General features: G+C 31.5%; 1 protein-coding gene across 2 annotated transcripts in view; it reads right to left on the bottom strand.

Moving 5' to 3' along the window:
* Positions 1 to 12,364, bottom strand: part of mRpS30 (mitochondrial ribosomal protein S30) — a 37,871-nt gene that overhangs the window by 5,113 nt on the left and 20,394 nt on the right. The window contains exons 2-4 of one of the 2 annotated variants that reach the window (XM_076490200.1): positions 10,112 to 10,261; positions 9,006 to 9,117; positions 1,419 to 1,586 (exon numbers count right to left, since the gene is read on the bottom strand). In XM_076490200.1, the coding sequence (XP_076346315.1) occupies positions 1,419 to 1,586; positions 9,006 to 9,117; positions 10,112 to 10,261 (430 nt within the window). The remainder of the gene's footprint in view (positions 1 to 1,418; positions 1,587 to 9,005; positions 9,118 to 10,111; positions 10,262 to 12,364) is intronic. The other variant, XM_076490201.1, reaches the window with a different exon arrangement.

A 12,364-nucleotide genomic window follows, 5' to 3' on the forward strand; every position in this document is an offset into this window, starting at 1 on the left:
CTTCCATTTTCACACAAGTTTCCAATAACAACTAATGTGCACATCTTGTACAAACACTCTTGGAAAGGAAGACTGGATTGAGCACACTGTTTGACTTGTGTTAATGTTATTCATGTCAAAGTTTAAAAACATAAATAAGCATGTTGTGTCTTAGCAACATGAATGTCTTATATCAAGAGTTTACAAACCATGTGTGATGATAGAGTTTGTAACCATTTACATTTTGGATAACTGACTGAGCTGACAATAAAGGTGATTTTAATTTTACCATTGGAAAAAAATAAAAAAAATCAGATCTTAGAAAGTAAAGTTTAAAGACTCTTTTGCCCAGTCATGTAATGACTGTTATCACATACTGATATTTTCACCAAAACATAATTTCATAATGATGTAGATATCTATAAAGAACATATTTTTTTCAAACAAGGAAACAATTGTAGGGATAGCTAGTATCAGTCTTTCAAAGATAATTCAAACAAGATAGTGGAGATGGTATTTGCATCAACTCTACATAACAGCATAGGCAAGAATTAACATATGGCAACATTATGTATATAAAAGTATTCATTCACAAACCAAATGAGTTTGATTTATCCATGCTTTATCTTTTACATTCTACTATACTGTGTGCTTGTGCTATGTATGGATGATGCAAGTGTCACCCCTATTATCTTGATAGCAATGAAATAAAAATCCTATAATTGGAAAAGTTCTGAAAGATGAACCCTCCTTCTTCAGAGGCAAACTGGGAGTCCCTATTATCTTGTTTGTCTTCTTTTGAAAAGATTGACATTAGCCAACTCTACATTTAATTCCTTTTTTGTGAAGTTTATTAAATATTTGCTTATGTTTTTAATACATTCTTTCAATAGATATAGGAAGGTTGCATTTATAACCAAGTTCTAAATACAACGAGATTCCTACTGTAAAATTTAACACATCTATTATTGTCTGGTAATTCCTATTTTACACTGTACTTAAAGGTGTTTAAAGGAACACCAAATTTCAAGAAGTAATGATAACATCATTAACACTAGAATTATTATTATTACTTTTTAAATTACCATGGGTTAGTAATGCTTATAAAAGCTGATACTCTCTTTGAAAATAGTCACCTCAGTAAAATTGGTTGAAACTATTTTCATTTTTAGTTATAGAATAAAAAAACAGCAACAAAAAATGTACAAGGCATTCAAACTTTTTTACTGTGATATTCAAAGACACATCCTGAACTTGTGACTCGGACATTACTAAGATTTTGTTATAGAAGGTAACATTGTATAGTATTGCAAAATTCTGATAAGCTATTCAGAATATATTTATAATGACATATTGATGACAATCTGAGTCATATATAGGCAGCGCTATCACCTGCCTGATGCATTTAATATCACAATAAACACATCAACATAACTTACCTTGATAAGTAGCGAGGGCCACTAGCCATCCAAACGAAGCCATTATTCCAAAACCTTTTATACAGTCCTCCATATCATGGTCAGTCACCAACTTAGCTCGTTTTTCCAAACCATCACGGGTATGAAGTGACATAAAACCATATTCACACTCACTTCCTGGCCAAAACCCTACCAGTACAATTATATTCAAAAGGTTACAGTGGTTGTGAAGATATAAGAGTAACAAATTTATTATGTATAAAAGAAAGTGCTGTATAATTAGATAGTTTCTATATTTCTTATGAATTATTGGTGATAAGGTGACAGCATTGCCAGGATGGAGAAAAGTTTCTTGTAAGGAGAGACAAACTGGATGGTATGAAGCAATGAGGGCCTTAACGCTGTTTAAGTTGGAACATAAACCTCAACAGTTCTACTATATCAGTATTGCCATTGTTATTTAGTTGGGGATGATGGCAGAACACCCTTTGGTTTGTCACCATGCCACTTCTCTTTAGAAGACTGCAGTCTGTTGATTTTCATGGTTTCTATCAAAGGTCGAGTAGCAGATGTCTGTCAGAAGATGATAAGTCATCTGTGGGTATAACCGTATAACGGTTTTGTATCTAGTAGCCAATGGAGAGGGATCCAAGCAGTCACCAGGAACAGAGGGAGGGACAGAAATGGGAATTGAGGTGTGGATTTGACAACTTTATATTTCATATAGGGCAACAAACTTTTAAGATAAGAGGATAAAGACTATTCAGGAGGCAGGGAAAGGTCAGTCTGCACACCCACCAAAGTGCTACAGTAGAGGGAGACAGTGTACATCTTTGCGAGATTAGAAGAGAAAAGTTTTTGTGCCTCAGGACAGGACATGTTGTTAACAGTCCTCAAGTACTGTACCTCGTTTTCCTCAATCCACTTGAGACAAAAACATGAACAAGAAAGATAGAAGCCATTACAGTTGATGCAGTGAGGCACCTGGTCACATAATCTGCCTTGTGATCTTTGCCACCACAGTGTGCAAAGCACAAAGAGCCACAGCAAAAAACATTAGAGCTATTAAACTACTGGCACTGGAAACACCAGAGATGGTTAGGAATATAGGACTGAATCTTATAATGCAAGTTATATGCCTTCACAGATGTATGGGGACATGAACAAGTGAACGTCAACATGAAAAAGCAGGTAGGCCTAAGTACTCCATCTTTGCAAGAAGAAATACATCATATGACTAAAACTTCTTGACTGGAGAGACCACCCAGATCATCTATTTTCACATAGTGTGTAAAATGAGATAATGGTACAGCATTAGCTGTAGCTTAGTACTGAGATTTAGAGCCATACAAGCATGATCGCTCACTAATCACTGGTTGTTTAACCTTAGCAGTGGGTGAATGAGAGGTGTGAGAAGCCATGAGAAAAGTTCATAGTCCACTGACCCCACCCACCATGGTGCCAGGTGAGTAAATGTGCTATAGAGTTGAAAGCAAAAGGCTCAGCAGCAATGCTATGGTTTCTTGGACACTATACCCAAATACCACCATCAGACACAAGGTTCACAAAAAACTGTTGCGAACATCCAATACTGGTACTCTGGTGACCATAGCCTCAGAGGTACCAGCTGATTGACCCTGGGAAGGTCCACTTGAAGGCTAGCCATTTACTCGGATTCAAGGCTAAAGTGATGTGTTGGGGTTGGGCCCCTCAACCACCAGGATCCAATCTTTTCTTTCATGGGTTGCCACATATCGAAAACATGTAAACCAACATTCAGATCTCAACTGAGGTAAACTGAAAAGACAGAACCTTTTCTGTAATGACCTCTCACTATGTACAGGCATTCACACTGAGTGGCAATCTTTAGAGAATGCTTTTAATTGTCTACAATAACTTATGTAGAATACTGTTACTTTTCATAAAAACTAATTTTATCTCATCAGAAATACAGTTCATTCTTTTTCAAAATCTTTCTATCAAAGAATGCTATCAGAGGAAAAAATACAATTAATTTCTGATGGGTGCAAAAGCATGTAATGATAGTGTTCAGAAATCTTTTATTTCCACATCACAGTAAACCAGATTTGTTAATGCACAAAAACAAAAAATCATTTAATAGGCAATATTTTAGACACATGCAATTTTCAGAACAAAAATACTCATTTCAATTCACTGTATACAGTTCACACAGAAATGATCTGTACATACTGTTATATTACCTGTACAAATAATACAGAAACATACAAAATATACTTGAAAAGACAATTTAAAGATAGAAAGCATCATTGTCATTCATCTATGATATGGAGCAAGATGTGTGCCCATAAAAAAAAAAAAAAGGACATATATTTTCTCACTTCACAGCTCTCCTTTTCATTTTTCAAGAGTTTCATGATCAATCAGCACCAAACTTGGCTCAGTAATATAGGATGGCATGAGAAAGGTCATGAAGAAATGGGGGATGAACCCCCAATCTTCCATATAAATAAATGTCAATGTGTGTAAAGTTTAGTGCTGATTGATAAAGAAATGTTGAAATGTATAAGAAACAGGATGATATAAGGAAAGTTAGACTCTACCTCTAAATTTCATATTAATAGAATTCTTGAAAATAGTTTCTCTTTTCCATATTAGTACTCATGCACTTTATTGCATTTTTAATGCTTATTATATGAAGAAAAAATTTAAGAACAATTTCTTATCCTTTGTTACAAATGAATTTTTATTTACTCCATCCAATGGACAGATATTTCAGTTAATGTTAAATATGAAATGTAATGCAACTCCTTAAAATGAAAAATTATTATACAGGGCTCAAAACTGATATTTGGAAACTAATGAATTGCTTGTTAATGTGGTAGTTTTGTTAGAAAAACTTAGCACAAAACTGTTGGTACATATTTACATACTTCAGAAGGAGTACTTACAGATTTACTTTTAACTGCCAATAAACCAATGGACTTTAGTCATTTATGTTCCAAGGTTCAGAGTACAGGTTTTTAGTAATTGCGATTAAGAAGATTGTTCCATTTTATACTGCCAGACCAGTTGTTAGTTGAGTAATATACCCAGGCTAAATGCCAAAAGATGGATAAAGAGAAATCACAAATTCAACTGGTGTATCAAGGCAATTAGCATATGAAACAGCTATTTAGAGTCCCACTTTCTAGTTTCTGTAGTGCAGTGTTGCTGGAATAGTAGTTATAAATACTAAGACTTAATAGTTGCTCACTGGAAGTAATAATGAAATACAAATCATGCAATGTGCAGTTTTATTCTTTAAACATTCTTCTTAATTTATCCAAGATTAATACAGATTTGAGGCATATTGGCTTCTAATGTTTCACAAGCACTCAGCATTTATATAACACAAGTTTTAGTAATACAGCATCTTTAAAGCTATAAAAGGGCTATCAGAAATGAGGACTATGGAACTAACCCATCCAAGTGCTTGTGGCTGTATAGGTGTATCAGTTTCCACATCATTTAAGCATCTTTTACCTTTTGTGAAAGAGTTCAAATAAAATCACTTTTGCACGCAATTACAATGAGTTTTGATATTTGAAAAAAAATTTTTAAATTATATACAAGGTTTATACGTACAAATAACACATTCAATATTAGTAAAAATTCTTAATTTAAAAAGGGGAACTTTTCACCAACAAGACATTAGAAATTCTACATTTATAGAGAAGGGCCTTAATGTTTATTGGCTAGACACTTGGAAATATCTTTATCACCAGTAGCATAACAAAATACAGTAAAAAGAAGAACTATTGTTTGAAGAATTTTTGAGTAAAGCTAAGAAAAAAGAAACAGTAAAGCAAAATTTGAAATCCTTTGATTCAAAATTTAGTATCTAAATGTATATAGATATTTTTATCTGGTGTTTTATAGATAAAGATAACTCTACATTGAGTAAGAATTTGTAAGAAATCATTGAGATGCTAATAAAGTTGGCAGACATTTAACACCCAAGTCATTTGTACAAAAACCAAAAAAGAAATCCATTTTGCAATGAAATATTTTTCTAAAATTTTGACCTGTCCAAGTGCAAAGTAATTTTCATGTGAAGATTTCAAAAATATTTTTTACCTCAAATGTCATTTATGTGATTTGTAAAACCTGCTAAATACACTTTAAATGTTTTTGTTTGTCAGTAAAGCCTTATATTTTCTGTTATTCCCTCTGTGCTAACAAAGTTGGTCAATTTCACCAGCTTCATTACCACCAACATAAATTTAAATTACCTCTTTTTTCTTTCTAAAATGACTTCACACTGTAACATGAAACTAAATTTTTTATCCTAAGCAACTTTAAATTTGTAACAATATACAACTATTTATATTTAAATTTTATTTTTTTTAATTATGTTTTTGAATTGTGTCTAACTGCTATTTGCTCCACTAAGTTGTAAATTACTCATGGAAAGTGCAGCTCACATTATTCTATCAAATTACATTATTATGGATCTGCTCAAGTGCATGCCTTAAAAAAAATTATTATTATTATTATTTATTTCATCTAATCTCTAGCTTTGACTTACCTAACTAATTTCCTGTTTCTATGTTTCAATTATTTTTATAATAATAATTAAAGAATATACTAAAAAAAGAATAAATAAAATACTTACTTGGGCTTTTTTTCTATTTGTTAATAGCAATTAACCACAATTTTTTATTATACTAATGGTAATAGTGAAATAATTTTTTTATTTCATTAAATAATGTACCAAAGAACACAAAAAATACGTAAAAAGCAGATAATATCTCATAAGGATATTTTTTTTCTTTCTTTCACACTATTCCACAAAAGCTATTTCAAGACCATCCGAAGCTAGTCAATGTTTTTCCCATGGAAATGAAGTTTGTACTCAAAGAGAAATTGACATTTTTCTATACAAAAAACAATACAATATAATACATCATTTGACAAATGGAAACACTGGCTTTCAGTTGGTTAAAAGCAACATAGAATAAAATGTAAAAGTACTGTTGTTAATTCTTGAAAGAAAAAATGTGACAGGTGAATGTAGCAAAAGGGACCTGACTTTGTATTTGATGCCTGTGTAACTAAGCAAGATCAAATGCTAAAACAATTATGCTTTCCCTGAATGATGAAAATACTGTGATGAGGAATTTACATTAAATTTCATACTTTTTTGAAGGGGTGTTAAATGAATTAGAAAAGAGGGGATTCCTATAGAAAAAAATGTCACATTTCTCACACCAGGAAGAATTCAGAATTATTTTTTAATATTGCCTAATACAAGTAAAAACTTAAAATATATATACTGTTAAATTATGGATTTTTAGCTATGATTTTAAGTTATACTAATTGATATAACCTGAATGAATGTAGTTTAATTAAATTTTGAATGTAACTCACTAAAAACACTGTCATACACAGTAAAGGATGCCTGTCATTAGAAATTTTCTTCAAAGAGAAAAGAAAACCACATTGTGAAAAAAGTGATAAGGTCTTATCACAAAACAGAAATTAACTATAATCTTAAAAATGATCTGTAGCAACTTTATTCAGATGCAATATCTTCAAGTCACTTTTTTCTCTGGTTAATTGATTGCTGCATTACTTTTTGACACTTGAGGTGTTTGGTATTTCCTTGTAGTTTTACCAAATACATTAGGAATTATTTGTTCATGAAATGCCATCTATGGCAGAATTAAATATTTGGGATTGAAGTTGAATAAAATGGTTATTAGAATAAAAACATCCTATTTACCTTTTCTTTTTTTCCACTGGCAGATGTATTTTCAAAGAGTTGAGACTTTAAGCACTTAATTTAGTTGCCATCATGTGTTAAAACGATGAACAGTAAAAATATGTTAAATAATAAATAACAGCTGCTAATCAAATTCAATAGTGATTACTAGTTTCTGGTAATAAAATCCAAACTATTTTATTCCATGATTGGAAAAGCCAACTGGTGTAGAGCAGCTAGAGTTGACCAACTCCAGTCCAAAATTAGATGGTATTGGGTATTTATCATCCAGTCTAAAGACAGGATGAGGGTTCCTACCATTTTAATCTCAAACCAAGAAAGTAGACGGGAAAGTAAATAGTTCAAAACATTTTCAGAGAGATGCCATCAAGAAAACTGGATCCTAAGGAAGAAGGAAACTAATTGGAAATAAGGATGAGAAGGGTGGAATGATAAAGCAGATTGAAAGTTTGACAGCAGAGAACTCAGCAACAAGCAATTTGACAACAAGACATCAAGATCTGGGGAAAAAAAAAGAAGATAAAAGGGCAAAGGAGGGAAAACAGAAGTGGGAGCATATGAATGCTCCCAAAGACAAGAGATCAAGAATGAAAGAGAAAAGAGTTGATGAGTAGCCCTGACCCTGTAAATCCAATGATCCAAAAACAATCTTCTAAAACCACTTGGTGTAAAAATTGACCTAGAAGAAGGACAAGAAATAAGTGGGTAGGCACACAACAGGTAATAATACATGCCCACCCATGATATCCTAATAACAGAGGATCCAAGAACATAGAGAAAGGGAGAAGTAAGTACCTACCAACAACCCCTCAGGGAAGAAGTGGTATCCATGAACATGCAATAGATAGAAGAGACAATGCAGGAAACTGATTAGGATCAAAAGGAGACAGGAAATATTTCATAGTGATATCAGAGACACATCTTTGTAGCAGAATTAGAAAACTCCAACACCTGAGAGACCATAAGAGGAAAATCCAAATGATGGTACACTATCTACAGAACATAACAGTGCAATAAATGGTTTTAAACACTAATTAATACAAGAAAGAAGCAAAATTAAGAATGAGAGTAAATGAAGCATTTGACACAGTGTATATTGACAAAAGATAACATACCTGTGACACCATATCTAGAAAATACCAAACTAGGATATTTCAGATTGCATGCCAAGGAAAGGACAAAGAAACAGGCTATCCAAACTGGCATATTCTATAGAACTTCCCCAGAAAGAGGAAAATCTAGTCTGTGATTAAGAAACATGGCAGGCTACATAACAGACCCTAACTCTACATCCCAAAAACCTAGACCTATTCAGCAGAAAACAGTCCAAAGCCTAAGAAACTGATGATTGAAGTGTAGTGGCAGTATTAACAACAGTGGTTGTTGTTGTGAATTGAAATTTGGAAATTAAAATTCAACTGTGAGTGAATAAGGAAACATCAACCTAGAGTATCTAATTTCATAGTAGAAGCCAATAGAAATTAAGAACAACTAAAAACAATCAAAAAAGTTATTTAACAAACGAAACTATAAATGGAAAACACAAAGCAATTTTGAGGAAAATTTTGAAACATCTGCACTCTACTGTGCAAAACTGAGTAGTGAAGACTGGATTCTACAGTAAAAAGGGAACCACAGCAACAACTGGAGAGCATGTCATGCTTCTGTTGGAGGAGGGTTGTTTTCTGATAGGTGGAGATATCAAGGCTAGAGATAAGCAAAATATATATGCATATAGAGAGAAGCATTGAAAAAAAGAAGCTATTCTATGTCTTTAAAAGGTATAGTACTGGAAATTTTCACCTTCAACTTAAAAAAAAAGAAAGATTTATGAATAATAATTTCAGATTTATAAAACATACCAGGTACACTTGTAGCATAACGGCGTTGAATACAATGTCCATACACTTTTGGGTGGTATCTTACAGGAGGAATATCATTATCCAAACAAGCTGGATCATCTCGATGAAAAATCTGAAACAAATTCCAGCAAAAAAATACAGTATAGACTAAGACTTAACTATTATTATATAGCACATCATTAAATAAATTTCAGAATCACTTATCTTAACTCAAGTACATTACATAAAGATAATACTATTTTGTTTTGCAAGAATCTCTACATACCGAGTTTGAAATAAATTTAGAAAATGTTTTAAAATGAGAAATTTCATAATAATGATTCTGCTTTTATATTACACACATAATCAGTTTGTTGATGAAAATCCAGCTTTAACTATTGAAAGAAAAGCATGAAGCATTGACTGAACATCTATACGCAATGACTAGAGCTGAATGAATTTAAGGATTTAAGTATACTTTTTTTTTTTTTTAGTTTAAGAGTAAGAAGGTAATCATATCTTGTATTATTAATTCAGTACGAGAAGTAGTAGATTAAGTATTAATTTTACAGCAAAACCTATCTGCTGGTAAAGTGAAATCCTTGGCATGATGCCTAACATGCAGAGAGCTTTAACTTAAATGTCTTATAAAAGTGAAAAGAAAAACTTTGGAATAATTCCTTACTCCATTTAGAGAAAATTTTTGGAATAATATATTTAAAAAGGTTTCAACCATGAGTAAAGGTTAAATAGTTATAAAAAAGGGTTATTTAGCTCAGGTGCTAAAGTTATTATGAACACATTTTTCTAATGCAATACAGTTGTTAAAACAATATAGAAATTTAGATTAAAACTTGTTCTAAAGGAGGACTCATTTAGCAGTTAATATCTGTCTAAAGCAGTTTTGATAATTTGGATTTTTTAAAGTTTTTGCAGAATTCATAATTTCACGTAACACATTATATTTAAATGTGTCAGTGCTTGATTTTCAAGATGTAGAGATAAGATGAAAGTAGCTTATACTTGTAGTGTAGTATGTTTTTCTGTCACTGTTGTAAGCTTCAAGTCATTATTTTTAAATGTGTAAGAAAATTAAAATGACAATAATAAAAACTGTAAATACTTACCTCTGGCAAAGGACTCTTTGTCCTGATTTGGAGCCATGGCTGATCCACATACTGGAAGCAAATGTTATCTATGTCTTTTACCCATGTTATTCGTGATTTCTCAAAACCAGCATGCCACCAAAATGCATCACATCGAGGAAGGTGACTTATCTGTTAATGATGATAATGAATGGCCACTAGATGACTTAAGTATGAGTTCAAATTAAGTTCTTGTAATAAATCTCTACTTAATATTAACACTTAATTTTATAAAAAAAAACAATTTTGTCCAGAAAAAACAAACAAACATCCATTTTATATAAACGTAGCTAAAGCTACCCCCAACAATAACACAAGATATTTCATTTCTTTAGTCACATAGATCATGGTATCCATACAAGAAAAGTACACCTCCCTATAAAACTAGGTAGGTTTCATTATAAGCATATAAAATTACTTTTACTGGTTTATAAACAAATACAAGAAAAATAAAACCAAAGACATAAAGTATCATTTAATTCAGAAATATTTCACTATCTCCATTACAAGTACATGAGGAAAAAAATAAGCATCTTAGGCAACAAAATGTAATAAAAGGATATGTTTCTTACCACGCTTTTAATTTAAAATTATAATAATTACATTAAACATGCTCACAGGGTATTATATATTTCAGAAAAGGTATAATCCCAAACTACACTGATGAAATAAGAATTATGATAACTAGCAAAACAATTTTACTGATACAGAAGAAAGCATGTTTAAGAATATTTTTTTGGGGGAGGAGCAAAAGAGAGGTTGGTCAACTGTTGTTAGATAGGAAAGAAAACTTTTTAATTATTAAAAACTCCAAATTACCTCATGCTCCCTTAGTGTAACTTCACAATCATCAGATACTGTTTCAAGTTACAATTAAACCGATCCTCCAGATCTCATATGACTGGAGGTACTTCTTGCAGCCCATGTCACAATAGCATGAATACCTGACCAATTAACACTTGGTGTTACAACCCCATATAACCCTACTTCACAATATTCAAAACTAAAATATAACTCTGAAGTATTGTAGTTTCAGAAATATATGTTATAAAAATAAAAACAACAAATACTAATTTGTATACAACATTTATAAAAAAAAATAAAAAAATTAATTCCTTCTTTGCAGACCCTCACAGGAACAAACTCTCCAATTGAGACACATCCACTTCCAAAATGTAATATGTAAATGTCCAGCTTTAGATTGTAAATTCAAAGTTTCAAATACTTACAATATGTATGGATTAAAACAGTCCACTATTCAAATGTCAACTGCAGCCAAACTTGTCAATATTTGAATGGTTCTTAAATTCTCAAAAACAACAAAGCTGACTAATAATTCTTAAAATTTATAAATTCATAACAGTCAAAACAAAAAACTATTGATAGCTTACAAACAAGAACCTAAAATTAATACATAATTTGAAAAACTCTTCTGAGTCAATAAAAAACAACAACCGTCTCAAAGAGCCACTTAAACTAAACTCAAACACGTAACTCCTTTATTTGTTTCATTATATATTTATATTCTCAGATCTTTCTAGCAAGACACTATCTAACCACAATTCAATCAACTAATCACTGTTATAGAAAAAAAACTAAACCAATCATTACAGCAGAAAATGTGTTACAGCTCATAACTTTAAACCATTAATGTAGCACGTCATTAAGTGAAATGCTCACAATGTCATATAACCAACTATTACTAAAACATTACATCATAACACTAGAAAGAATTTTTAGTAATATTAAAAGATTAAATCTTGATATCTCAGATAAGGGGAAGATCTGTTGGAGAACTCTCCAGTGTGGATCTGCCTTCATGCAATAGATATGCCCTTGAATAGGGTTAAATGTCACTCTCCCACAATTTCAGTTTTCAAAACGACACTCAGTTCCATAACATTTTCCCAAAAATCATTTATTCTTTACACTAAACCAATTGCAACATTTCAGCTAGACAGGAAAAAGGGATGCACTTAAGGCTATTAAGTTTTATGTACATTTTCAATAATATGGAGAAAACATATAAGCTAACATTTAGTTCACATGGCGACTTAAAATATATAATATTTACAGAGATATCTTGAAATAAAATGCATATGAGTAACAAAGAAGATTATTAACACACACACATAATATTCTTATAATTAATATTTTAGTCGTATAAGGACTATCAATCTTCCTTATCTAGATACATTACTATCTGTTCTGAGATTGTAAATGATAATGAGAATG

This window comes from Tachypleus tridentatus, chromosome 2 (assembly GCF_004210375.1).
Source record: "Tachypleus tridentatus isolate NWPU-2018 chromosome 2, ASM421037v1, whole genome shotgun sequence".
NCBI classification, from domain to species: Eukaryota; Metazoa; Arthropoda; class Merostomata; order Xiphosura; family Limulidae; genus Tachypleus; species Tachypleus tridentatus.